The 13,973-nt window shown below is 36.2% G+C and overlaps 1 protein-coding gene across 2 annotated transcripts in view; it reads left to right on the top strand.

Moving 5' to 3' along the window:
* diras1b (DIRAS family, GTP-binding RAS-like 1b) overlaps window positions 1–13,704 on the top strand; it is a 24,491-nt gene extending 10,787 nt beyond the window's left edge. The window contains exon 2 of one of the 2 annotated variants that reach the window (XM_079820564.1): window positions 9,771–13,704. In XM_079820564.1, coding sequence (XP_079676690.1) covers window positions 9,806–10,402 — 597 coding nt within the window. In that variant the 5' untranslated portion in view covers window positions 9,771–9,805 and the 3' untranslated portion in view covers window positions 10,403–13,704. The remainder of the gene's footprint in view (window positions 1–9,770) is intronic. The other variant, XM_079820565.1, reaches the window with a different exon arrangement.
* Window positions 13,705–13,973: the final 269 nt, after the last annotated feature.

The raw sequence follows: 13,973 nt of genomic DNA, 5'->3' as shown, positions 1-13,973 counted from the left end.
TTGAGCCCTTGAAATCAAGAAGGTGTTATAGAACCCCTCAAGCAAGTAAAAATGTGTTTAAGAGGTCTTTACTTCCAAACGCCATTAAAATTCACAACTCCGCAAGTGATTGATAAATCAAATGAATGTAACAAATCTCTTAATACAAAAATCTAAACTGATCACAATATTTGGGTGGCTATAACACAGCTAGTCATTCTTTCAAAACCTGATGTAATGCTTTCATTCAGTTGCACATATTCCATCACTGTAAAAAATTTATAATCTTCCCAACTCAAAATTTTCTAGTGACTGGTCATATCTAAAGTTTTCAATTGGCCCAAGTGAAATTCTGTAAATGTAATTTTATCAATTGTGGCAACAGCCTGTTAACATGGGCTCAATTAGAAATAATATGTTGAGCCAATGGAAAAATGTAATTTACCAACACTGTAAAAAATGTCAGGCCTCTCCAATTTAACATTTTCTAGTGACCGATCACATCTAAATTTGTCACTCACTAGAAAATTTTGAATTGGAGAAATGTTTTACAGTGAAACTGTGAGGTTGGTCCAATTAAATATTTTAAATTGTAGTAACAATTGTTTATTTCTCACTGTCCCAAAAGACAAAAATGACTAAAAACATAAATATATTAGGCAAAATACAGAACACAAACAACAGGATTGACATTTTATCACATTACTTTATTAACAAGTAAATTCCAACACAGGATATTTGGTGAAAATACCTTATTTTCAATAAGGAAAACTCTGAATATTCAAGAAGTCTTCTGCATAATAGAATGTCTTAAAGTGGTGAAGAAAACACGGCACTGCAAGCTAAAAACCTGCAAATAAAAATAAAAACTAACATTAATGGCAAAGTTTCCCTGCATCACATTTGGCAAATGACAGAACAGAAGTTACTTCATTATATAATGAGGATGAGACGAATGAATGGATGAATAAGAAAATCAAGCTTGACGTGTTTGATATTAAAAGGCAATAACTTAAGCCCTGAAAGAGGTCGACACCAAATGCAATCTCCGGCACCGTGTTCAACGGTCGCATGCCGCATATATCACACAAATGACTTAATTTACTTATTACCTATCATTTTAGACACATAAGACATGAGGAAAATAAAACTATTGGCTACCCTTAGAGTAAAAGAGAACACGCATGAAACCAATGAATGCATGAACTCGTGATTCTACAAAATGTCTTTTAAACTTCATACCGGGTCATAAAGCAAAACTCTGGAGAATAATTTCACTGCTAAATACTCACCAACGTCTTAGTGAGATTAATATCTCTCTATTCTCTTGGGAATGTCTGTTTCGGTCTTCAGCACCTGCTGGCTCGCGCTGCCGCTCCCGCGTTCCGCATTTGAAATCGCCACACTAACGGTTTTTTTCAAGCGCATTTTGCGCATGCGTATACCGTTTTTTGTATACTTATTCAGCCAACATGGATTTTTCACTTCGACTTCATAGATTGACTGAGCACAATTAAATATGTTCGGTGAATATACAAATTTAATTTTGAGTTAAGACCTTAAGCTATGATTAGTACAATGCATCTTTTTGCATGGGGATAATTATTTTTACCAAACAATTTTTTTTACAGTGATATAGCCTAATCATTGTTTCAAACACAAGATTATTGTAATATATAATGAGAACATTTGGTTTAATCTCCGAAACACAACAGTATGATCTTCTTTCAATTTAGTAGCCTACTTTTAACAATCAGTTCATTCAACAGCAAACAATGCAAGTTACATGTTCAAATCTCCCTCGTTGCTGAATTATCTACTACAGTACCAGATTCCACATAAGAAAATAAGCTTAAATTACCTAACTTATGTAATTCAATCCATAATGTTTGTAATAGTATCAATTCAAAAGGTCAAAAGATATGATGAAGTTACGACATGGCCATGAGGTTCTGGGCTATAGAACAGAGTTTGCTGCCAATAAATGTTCTCACTGTACCATGACTGAATCTACTGTAGTTGAGCTTTATACGGGTGAGTTACAGTAATGTGGAAGTCTCTACCATGGTAATCTGTTTACAGTATCACATGGCATACATACTGTAATGTAAAATGCTGTATTTGATGCCGCCTGTCTTATCCATCCCTTATACTCTATTCTGCTTTATGTTTACTCACACACAGACACACACTCACACCCATAGTGTATACATAGGCATAATGGTTTCTATACTGTACAAACTGTATATTCTCTCCCCTTATACGAAACCTATCCATCACACAAAGCTTTTGGCATTTTTACATTTTCAATATACATTCTGTATGATTTATAAGCTTTTTTTCTCATGGGGACCAAAACATTTCCCCGCAAGGACAAGGATTTAGGATATTGCCTTCTTTATAGAGACATTTTGTCCCCATAATGTAGAGTTTACCAGGCCACACACACACACACACACACACACACACACACACACACACACACACACACACACACACACACACACACAGACACACACACACACACACACACTTTGAACATAGTGGTTAAAATCTAAAATAAATAGCTTATAATGTAAAAATAATTCATTAATTACAACAATTACATATGGTTATTCATATCGGAAATTGCAAACAAAGTAGAAACTATTTCTATATAATCAATATCTAAAGAAATCTATAGGTGTACCAAAAGATTCATTGATTAACCATTAAGATCAGTTGGATTAAATAATAGACAAATGTATTAAACTGAGAAAAGATGCAAATCAAAAGTTAGTTAGAGCTTTATGAAAGGCGGTTACTGTGAATTAAACATGTATAAAGATGAAACACTTATTTTGTGTATTGAAAAGGATAATTTGTGGTTTTGTGTATTGAACTAACACAATTGAAATATGCTGAAATGTTTGAAAAAAGTGCACTTTTGATGATCTGTTAGCACTATGAGTTTCGAAAATGTACACCTTGCTTGTGAAAATAGTACCAAAGCGAATAAAAAAAACTGTAATGGTTAATCAATTAATCATTTGGTACACCTATAGATTTCTATAGATATTGTTTATAAAGACATCATTTTGCGATTTATATTATATTATAAGGTGTGTGTGTGTGATTAAAAGTGTGTGTGTGGCCTGGTAAACTCTACATTATGGGGACAAAATGTCCCCATAAAGATGGCAATATCCTAAATCCTTATCCTTGCGTGGACATTTTTTGGTCAAGCTTATAAATGAAGTTTTTTTTGTAAATTTAAAAATGCAGATTTTTTTCTGTGATGGGTAGGTTTAGTGTAAGGGGAAAGAATATAGAGTTCGTACAGTATGGAGTGTATGTGTGTGTGTGTGTGTGTGTGTGGGGGGGGGGGGGGGGGGGGGGGGCAGAAATATTAGCAATTTGTGAATAGAGCAGAATAGAGTATAAGGGAGTGGAACTAGTCAATGACGGTGTAACATCAGACTGATGAGAAATCAGAGACAGATGGCATCAAATATAACATTTTACATTACAGTATGTGCCATGTGATACTGTAAACAGATTACCATGGCAGAGACTCACCCTTATAAAGCTCAACTACTGTAGATTCAGTCATATGGTCCAGTGAGACCATTTATTGGCAGCAAACTCTGTTATAGCACAGAACCTCATGGCTGTGTCATAACTTTATCACACCTTTATCACACTGATAAAGTACAATTACAAACTATTTTGGATTCAGTTGCATAAGTTAGGTAATGTAAGCGTATTTTCTTATGCGGCATCTGTAGCCTAATACTGTAGATAATTCAGCAACGAGGGTGATTTGAAACATTTATCTTGCATTGTTTGCTGTTAAAAGTACTTCACTGAAAGAAGATCACACTGTTGTGTTTCTGTGATTAAACCAAATGTTCTCATTACATATTACAACAATCTTGTGTTTGAAACAATGATTATATGGACTGAAAAAATGTGCAACTGAATGAAAGCATGAGATCAGGTTTTGAAAGAACGACTAGCTGTGTTGCAAGTGTGATCAGTTTGGGTTTTTGTACTATGAGTTTTGAAAATGTACACCTTAATTTGTGAAAATAGGACTAAAGCGAATAAAAAAAACTGTAAAGACTGTGAAGAATTTTTAGTTTCTCTGGAATAACATGGACCGATGATTCACAATAAAACCAGAAGAAAATAGGGTAATTTGTCTATATAGCCTACTATTGTTTCCGACTCTGTATGTTCTATATGCATGGTACTGTAGTGTATGGTTTGCAAACAGAACTGCCAGCATACTGAGCCCACACTTCCATTTGCTGTGATTGTTTAAGAGTATGTGGCACGATGCCCATGTGCTATTCAGCAAACATTACCTTTCGAATCCTAATGTCTGAGTGATATATTCCACATTCACTTCGGTAAAAGCAAGGTCATTCCCAAATCCGGCAGCATCAGCACATTGCTGTGAGAGTGCTTGGGATACCTTGAATGAAGCACATGCATTATAATCTCTCCTCGTGCCAAACTTAATTTATAATAGAGTTTGGCTGGAATAGCGAGACGCTGTAACAGCATTAATAAGCTCAGCGGCTCTCCAGTCCTTCCGCGAAGGACTTATAGAATAGATAACACAGCACTCCGAGGGAGATTGACATCAATCACAGCGCAGAAACAAGCGTGACACCTTAAGAGGGGCGAGAGGGGGGCACCGGCCTGTCAGAGGTCTGAAATCCGCAGACACTTGCATTGATCAAAGGCTCAGTGTCCTCTGCTCATTGATTTGACAGCACGCAGGGTGTTAGAGAGGGGGAGAGGCACCAGGGCTTCTCTCAGATGAGAGCTCGTCTGCTGTCGGGAATCGGGATTGCTGCACCCTGCCAAGCATGTCGCTGCACTTTAAGCTCTGAGTGCAAGTAGCCTGGTGTCATAATGCTGGATGAAAATATGAAGAATTGTTGGAAGGCAGCCGGCTTTGAGAGGGATTGCCACATTCACAACATACAGTTTTTGTTTTTTTGGCACAAACTTCAGAATCTTGATGTCATTTTTCAAAACTCTTGACACAAAACTCAAAATGATCATCACTCGTAGGCTGTCCAATGTTCAAAATATTGCATTGGACATTCACATCTTTACAGAAATTGCTCTTGCAGAATGATTGGTTAAAATAACTAATTTATCATGAAATACAATATGGATATTACAGTTTTGTACAATCACTAGGACAGATTTCTCAATAGTTGGGTACTTTCAGCTTGGCATAGCAGTAAATTTCACATCCAAAATGCACTAAAACTACCCAAATTCTTCACACGTCATCTTCCATAACATCAGCAAAGGTTGTCACCCAACAAACACACTGCACTCATACAAACCCTAAAAAAACTATACTAACAGGTAGCATTATACAATGTTTTCTTTATACAACTGCAGTGTTCCTCACCTGGCTTACTGTAAAAAGCAAAACAAACTACACTGTAAAAAATCCAACTTAACATTTTTTGTTAACTGGACAATCAGTGAAAAGAAGTTGGTTCAACAATCGTTGGACCAACCTTGTATTAATTGTAAATTCGATTTGTAAATGCAAGTTAACAAGCATACAAGTTGCAACAAGTTAACAATGCATTCTGGGTGCTTCGTGCAAAACTCATCCATAGCTCCCAGAATGCATTGCGGCATGAGGCATGTCACCATGGTTGAGATTGGTTGAGACTGATTCTTGATGTCTGTGGGAGTAAATCTCACAGGAGGTCAAAGTGCTTAGTGTACAATCTGTTTTAAACCTTATTCAGCTTTTCTGATCAAAACCGTGCTGGATTTTTTCTAGAATCACAAGAAAACAAAGTTAATAGTATATTGCTCATATTAATCAGTGAATTAAGCCACTACACAATGATAATATTCTTATCATCGAGCAGCCGACAGAATCTGATTGTTTTCGACAGATCAATTTTACTCAATTACAGCAGCCCGAGAAACACTATTAAAAAGTCGTCAAACTGCACAACTAAAAAAAACACTGATCACCATAATGATGACATAAAAAAATTTCAACACAAAATCAAAAAACTATAAAACCTCAATCAGCTGAACAAAAGATCTTAAATTGGGAGACGTGACCTTACTCAGTTAACTGAGTTAAGTGAACTATGTTTAAAAGTTGACTAAACTCAAAAAAGCTGCGTAGCAAGTTGCCTTACAATTTAAAGTTATGTCAACTTTTCTTTTTTTTACAGTGTACAAAGAATTGATAACTGTACTCCTACTGTAAATTTCCATCAACCCTGTCTTGTGGATTTGACCACAGGTTCTCATTACAAGGGACTGAATACATACAGCAATGTCAAATATGAAAACATGGTGTGGAAATGGGACCATAGTGTCTGATAAAAAATTATAAGGAAATATTACATCCATAATGTATTGGTTCATGTTCCATGCAACTGGTATTGATAGATCTTGTTATCCGGAAACATTCATGATCTACATTGAATATTGTTTCTCAGTTTCTATTGAATTATGCACTTTGATCAGTTGATAGTTAGATCTTAATAATGAAATGAATATATTCATCTGAAATGTAATGTGTGATTTTGAAAAGTATATAGCCTATTTGAAGTGGTAATACTTTAATGTTATGTTGTGTCATTTTGAACAGTTGAACTTTGAAGTTGGAGTTTGGTTTACATTGTATTCAAGCAATTTAGAAAAGTGGGGAAAAATTTGCATTTTTATCACCAGTTGTGATTTTGTGTCTTGAAAAATGGCATCAAGGTTCTGATATTAGTGCTAATAAAAACTGTAAATGGACAAGAATCCCTCCACCACAGATGTTATCAGCTCAAGATTTCTGACCCATAAGGTTGTCATGTCTTCCACATACCATTGCAGTTTCATATAAATGATGCACATTCCAGGTTAATGTAGTTTTTGATGGACGGTCAGCAGAAATCTTGGAAAAAACGTGGTAGCTTCATTGAAGTTTCTCAGTATCCCATGCCTGCTACTGTGAAATTGAGGTATTGATTACTGAGGATAAAATCGGTGTAAACTTAAAGCCTGGAAATTGTGTTCTTGCTTGCTTCTGCATAATCTTTACACGATTCGATGTGTGTTCTATGTTTGTGGTTCTTTGACACTGATGGATATGGTCTGTGTCTTGGGTAAATTATTCATGAGAACATTAAATTGCACATATAAAAGCTCATTTAAAAAGAATCTGAAACCCGTTTTGCACTCAGACAGATACATAGTGCTACCATCTGAATGCTAGTGTGCTCAGGAGCAGAACACTGTTTAGAATGATTGTTTTGGGCTCTAAGGCAATAAATAATGCACTTGTTATAAACTGCAGCAAAAGCAAGAGAGTGTCTAAGGGCAGAGCATCGATACATTATGATGAGTTGCATTGTGATTTCATAATAGCATGATGGATGACAAGGCTCATGTCTATTTCTTCAGAAAAGCCACTTGAGTCCTGACAAGAAGCAAAACATCCCTAAATGCGCTTGTGTGTCATACTATCACTTTGAATTTGTAAATAAAAATACCCAGTAAATAAATGATGATCATGTTAAATGTTTAAAGCATGATAGATTTAAATAGGTCTTACAGTGGGTCCTAAAGATGCAAGATGTGTTTACAGTCACTAGCAATTTTTCTGTATACTCTGAACACGCTGTGACATGGTACAATCACAGCCTATCAGAATAAATGTGATGTACAGTATGATGTACAGTTTTCAGGAGTGAGGTTTGATAGTGGCCGTGGTTACTCATCGTCAGAAATAGAAAGAACTAACAAAATGCTGGGTGATTTATCATGAAGAATTTTAAATGTTTACCCAACCTGCTGGGTAATTTTATGTAACTCAACTATTGTTTAAAAATGACTGTATTGCTTGCTTAAAATGAACCCAAAGTATGTTGGAAATTAACATTTATTAACATGTTTAGTAAATTAACATTATTAATACGTTTAATGAATAATAATTAAACAATAAAAAATTATCAAATTGCTTATTAATTGTTCACCTTTTGATTATTATTGTTGCCTCTAGTAATTATGCATGTGCCTGATTTTTAATTATTTTGGGTTCATTTTAAGCCAGCCATATTGTAATTTTTTAACAATAGTTGGGCTAAATAAAACTGCCCAGCACATTGGGCAAACATTTAACAACCGCTGGCTTAAAACAACCCAATCGCTGGGTTTGTCCATTTTCAACCCAACTTGGGTTGTTTTTAACACAGCATTTTTTAGCATGTTTCCAGTAATGGCCTCTGATACGTCAATACAGCATTCCTAAAATCGTCTGTGTGTAATTACTTAATGAACGTTTAAAAAGTATTTTCTGAATGTGTGTAGTATGAATGTAATTGGGACATACTACATTCCCTATGTTGTCATTATCATGTGACCTATCAGCGTCAGTTGTGTCGCTTCACTGCCATTCATAAATCCTCTCCTATGGCCTCATGGGATAGTAAAGTGTCCATCATATGCACCACTTAATAAGTCTGCAAGCTTAGCCGAAAAAAAGCATAACGCCTGCTAACGCTGCGGTACGCAGAGAAAGAGATAAGAGGCCTTTTTTTTAAATGGATGTCGATGGAGGAGAGGCTTCACTATGCTGAATAAACTGCTTTTGTGAGGAAATAGCTTATCATTTAATGAATCCACAGCCTGTCCACTAATCTTCAACATGTTTGCTCTTAAACAATCGTTTTGGATTGATCATTTTAAGAGGCACCCGGATGACCTACTACTTCCAGCAAGATTGCATACGATGGACACTTTACTATCCCATGAGGTCACAGTAGAGGATTTATGGCAGTGAAGTGACGTAGCTGATGCTGGTAGGTAACATGACAACATGGCGGATATAGTACATCCGAATTACATTCCACACATTCATACTATATAGAACATACTTTTTTAGCAGTCACAAAGTAAGTACTTATTCAAAATAAGTACCTACTCAAGATAGTATGCCATTTCGGACGCAGACATTGACTGTCGCACAACTCTGGAAGAAATTCATGTCAAGGCTGTAATGTGATCAAGTTAGCCGTTACACTTTTCCAATGGTAGAGACACGATATCCCTTGTATCTCCCAATAAGACCATCTCTATATACACACTTCTGAATCTCGCCAGAAGAAGTAGGTCATTCGGGTACTTTTTGCCTACACTTTTATGAGAACTGTGCATGAATTTGAACATACATTTTTTGTCACATACTGTTTTTCGCCTTCTATATTGTAGGGAAATATTTGATTTCGGATGCAGCCGCATTATTTTACAACGGGATTTTAGGGGCCGGGCCCACAAGAGAGTGCAAGAGGATTTGTGAAAAGGGTTTTCAAAATCAACATATTTACTTAAGATATGAATTAAATATGGTTAATTCATTTTTTAAACACATTTACTACTTTAGTCATAAATCATGAGATTAATCACAATATTTTATTTTGTTGACAGCCTTCATTTTTTATATAATAAGAAATAATAAAGTATGCATGTAAAAGGAGAAAATGTGAATATATGTTTTTAATTTTAAATAAATAAATCATATTTTAAATAAATATTTTTTCAGATAATATTTAAATAATTAGCTCTGACAATATAATATGTTTATGTTGCATATTTTGTATTCATATGAATCAAATGAATTCATCTTTATATAAATGGATACATGTAAAAATATAGCTGTTTTTCTTTTTTTAGGAAGTGGATCAAAAAATCACCCTTGGCATCAACCCAGGCTATTCAATACACAATCATCTAAATGTTTCTTTTCTCTCTATTAGGTCTAAAAAGCGAGCAGCTCAATTGAAAGCTCAAGATGCCCGAGCAGAGCAACGACTACCGCGTGGTGGTGTTTGGAGCAGGGGGTGTGGGGAAGAGCTCACTGGTGCTCCGTTTTGTCAAAGGCACTTTCCGGGACACCTATATCCCGACGGTGGAGGACACATATCGGCAGGTGATCAGCTGTGACAAGAGTGTCTGCACCCTGCAGATCACAGACACAACTGGCAGTCACCAGTTTCCTGCCATGCAGCGTCTGTCCATCTCCAAAGGTCATGCCTTCATCCTGGTCTACTCCATCACTAGTAAGCAGTCCCTGGAAGAATTAAAGCCCATATACCAACAGATTCTCGCCATCAAAGGCAACGTAGAGACCATCCCCATCATGCTCGTGGGGAACAAGAGTGATGAGACTCAACGGGAAGTCAAGACCGAGGATGGAGAGGCCCAGTCCAAGACCTGGAAGTGTGCATTCATGGAGACCTCGGCTAAGACTAACCACAATGTCACTGAGCTGTTCCAGGAGCTTCTAAACCTGGAGAAGAAGAGGAACATGAGTTTGAACATCGACGGCAAGCGTTCTGGGAAGCAAAGCAGGGCTGACAAGCTGAAGGGGAAATGCAGCATCATGTAGACAGATTGTTATAGAGGCAGAACCGGAACACAGAGAGATAAAGCGGAGAGATAGAGAGATAAAATGACAAAGGAAATGAACTGAGAGAGGAGAGAAAATGAATGGAGATGGTGTTATTTGACATTTCATGCTTATTTCCGATTACAAGGATTTCACTCGGACTTCATAGATTTCATCTTTCACCACCAGTCTTTGGCCTTAACAAGCACTGGCCCGTTCATATTGCCTTGTCTGTTTCTATTATTTTACAGAGCATCACCACCATATCTCACATCTGAGAAATATTCTGACATTTTTTGAGTTCATGGTGCACATATTTTTATTGAATGGTCGCAGCATGCATCGCTAAAGCAGATACAGACTTAACATGGGTGATGAGATGTTATCCAAACATAAGACTTTGCATATGTAGTAACTAAAATGACAAACTTTTGTGTATTTCTTCAAAGGTTCTTGTCAGATTGAGGGAATAGGGTCAGTATGACAATAAAAGTCAAGCCACCCCTTTAATCCTTTTTTTCAGGTTGCGTAGAATCGACTTTTATTCGTTATGCTCATAACATTATGATGATTACTTTTGCGTGTCCTTAAATAATACCAATCAATATTTAAGACAATCATTTTGTTAAACACGAGCAAAATACCAGAGAAAAGTTTGATGCTTTATAAAATGATTACCTTCAGTGAAATCAAGGCAGTTCTAAAATCTGAAAGCATTATAGACATTTTTCATTCAGATGCACTCATGCTTATGTAAAGCAGCAAGCACTTATCATCATCATCATCATCATCATCATCATCTCTGGCATTCAGCTTCTCAAAATGTAGACACTCTTGGCTTCCCCATTAGTTTAAAGTGAGCCAGAATGTCCATTCTCAAGATGAACTGCTCATATTGTCAAGTATAATTGAGACAATACCAAATGAAGCTCTCTTAAAGTCAACCCGGAAATGAATGCATTTGCAGGAGGTGCGTTTTGGCAGCAACAACAAAAAGATTAAGGCGCTCTAACACAAGCAACTCTTCTCACTCAATTTATCAAAGAGACTAATTGAAGAGTAGATATAATGAGAGTTTTATGATAAAGAAACATTTCTTTTTCAAACATTTCAACTTTTTTTATTTGCATCACAGCATCAGACATTACAGGAGTTTTTGCCTCATGGCCCTCAAAACGCCAACCAATTTCGGTAAGAGAAGAGCCTTCGACAAAAGAAACCTCTGGTTTCAAAAAGGGCCTTGATTTTATAGCATTTTATTTTTATTTAACCAGCCGATTGCCTTGTACAAATGATGCGCAAAAGAGCCCCTTTAATATGTTTTAAGGGTTTTGCATTACAGCTAAAGGCAGACAACATTATTTTATCATGTTATGCTATGTAAAAAGCTAGTCCACCAGAAGTGAGTAGAGGTTTATTTTGGTTGAACTGTACTGTAAATGAAGCATTCTGAATGACACCTATTAATAACAACAACCCTGTATGAAAAAGTAACATTAAAAATAGGCTATATACAATATATGAAACATTATATGCACCTACCTAAATTCAAATTTGAATGATATCTAATGATGACATGCATTGCAATAGCACTGAAAACATCATTCATATATCGTTTCCGGTTTACTGTCAGTTAATATTTCGACAGCTTATTGCCTCTGACTGATGAACTGTATATGATTAATGTTTTAATATTGGTTCCCTGGATGCCCCACCAACACATTCATCCCCTAAAAATGGTGCTATGATTTACCACCTCCCTACTGGTGTTAGTAGTTCTGCTCTGCATGGTTTATACAGTCATAAATCCCTCTTTATCACTTTGCAGAGTTTTGCTGATTTTTCTAAATTGGGGACAATGCCTCATCCATCTCGAGTTTGAAGTTTAGAATGTATTCAGATCCATTCTAACTGAATCTATGTATCCAATCTCTATAAAGCCCACTCAGCTGGCGCATGAGTCACACTGCTGATACCATCAGAGGCACTGCAAGCTGCACGAGAGGAAATCTGCAGAGCTTCTTGCATTTTACATGCATGGGAAGTCTGCAATCTCGGAAGAGTGTCAGCTATACCTGTGATCCTTTTGGTTGGCTTGACAACATGGACTTGCCTCCGCAATGCCAACGCCCACCAGTTCCATGTATAAAATCAGTTTGTGAACCACACGCATATTTATCATGCACTTTCTATTGTACATACTTGTAAATTGTATGTAAAGAATATAACACTAAAGAAATCCTCATTGAATTGAGCCATGGACACGATTCCTTTCAAAGCTCTTCAATCACTGATCATGTGTTTGGCTGGAATCCCAGGGGACTTTCTGTACATCTATGTGGATTCTCACTCATGCATTTTCAGTTGCTATCCTAAATCTGGTTTACACAGTGAGCACTTTAAATGCCTAAGGGTAATGGAATGTACTGTGAAACGTATGTAAAAGATGACCTCCATTTCATAATTCAGACTACGCATGGTCCCACTTGATGTTAGCCAGCATGAGGGCAAGCTACAAAACTGTGAAGTGACTTCTCAACTTAAATCCTTTGCATTTTATTATTTTCTTTTTTTGTACAATATTTTACAAAACTTTTTTTTAATTATAGCTATTAGCAACTACTATGATACTGTATGTCCTAGCAATAGTCTTCCTAAGATATGGTATGCTGTGCTCACGCATCCCAAATGAAGGAAAATACTGTGTACATATACTAATATGTATAGATATATAACTGCAAATATTCTCTAACAAATCTGCGAATTGATTTTCATAATAAAAACGATTAAAGCAAAACTATTGTTTCCCCCTCCCTCGAATCATAGCCCCATGTGCTAAACCTGGTTTCCATGGCAACATCATGAGGAGTACTTCACTTTCAGCTGACCCAGGTGTGGATACTCAAATACACAAATGATGGAATTTACAAAGCAATAATGCATAAAGGCACATTCAGTAAAGCCTCAATATGCTGCATGCAGTCAAGGATTTTATTGGACAAAGACCAGTTGCTATCTGAAAGAGTCCTACATTTCTAGTCAGTGCTGAAGAAGGGTGTGAAATGCATGCTATTAAGGCAAATGTTGGCTAATTTAAGGAATCGAAAATGATTCAATCATTCAATATAGGTTCCAAAAGTCCAATGCTTTCCATTAATGATTATTATGTTTATACCAGAAATACATGTCATTTACTAACATACACCTTGTAGAATCTGATGTTTTACATAAAATATGTTTACATATAGTCCACAAGACAAAATAAAAGTTGAATGAATAAAAAAGGACCAAGTTCAAAAGTTTACATACCCTTGATTCTTAATACTGTGTGTCGTTACCTGGATGATCCATTTTGATATCCATCTTTTCACACTGAGGACGACTGAGGGACTCAGTCGTACACAACTATTACAGAAGGTTCAAACATCCACATGGAAACAGTGCATTGTGAGGTGTAAACCTTTTGGATTTGAAGATCAGGGTAAATTGTAAGTATCTTCTGTAGCTTCTAAAGGGTAGTATTACATTAAAAATTATGACCTTAAACCCTACTATTATCTTTGGGGTTAAT

The sequence above is a fragment of the Gobio gobio genome (genome assembly GCF_949357685.1).
Source record: "Gobio gobio genome assembly, chromosome: 6".
NCBI classification, from domain to species: domain Eukaryota; kingdom Metazoa; phylum Chordata; class Actinopteri; order Cypriniformes; family Gobionidae; genus Gobio; species Gobio gobio.
This window is presented reverse-complemented; position numbering and strand designations above follow the sequence as displayed.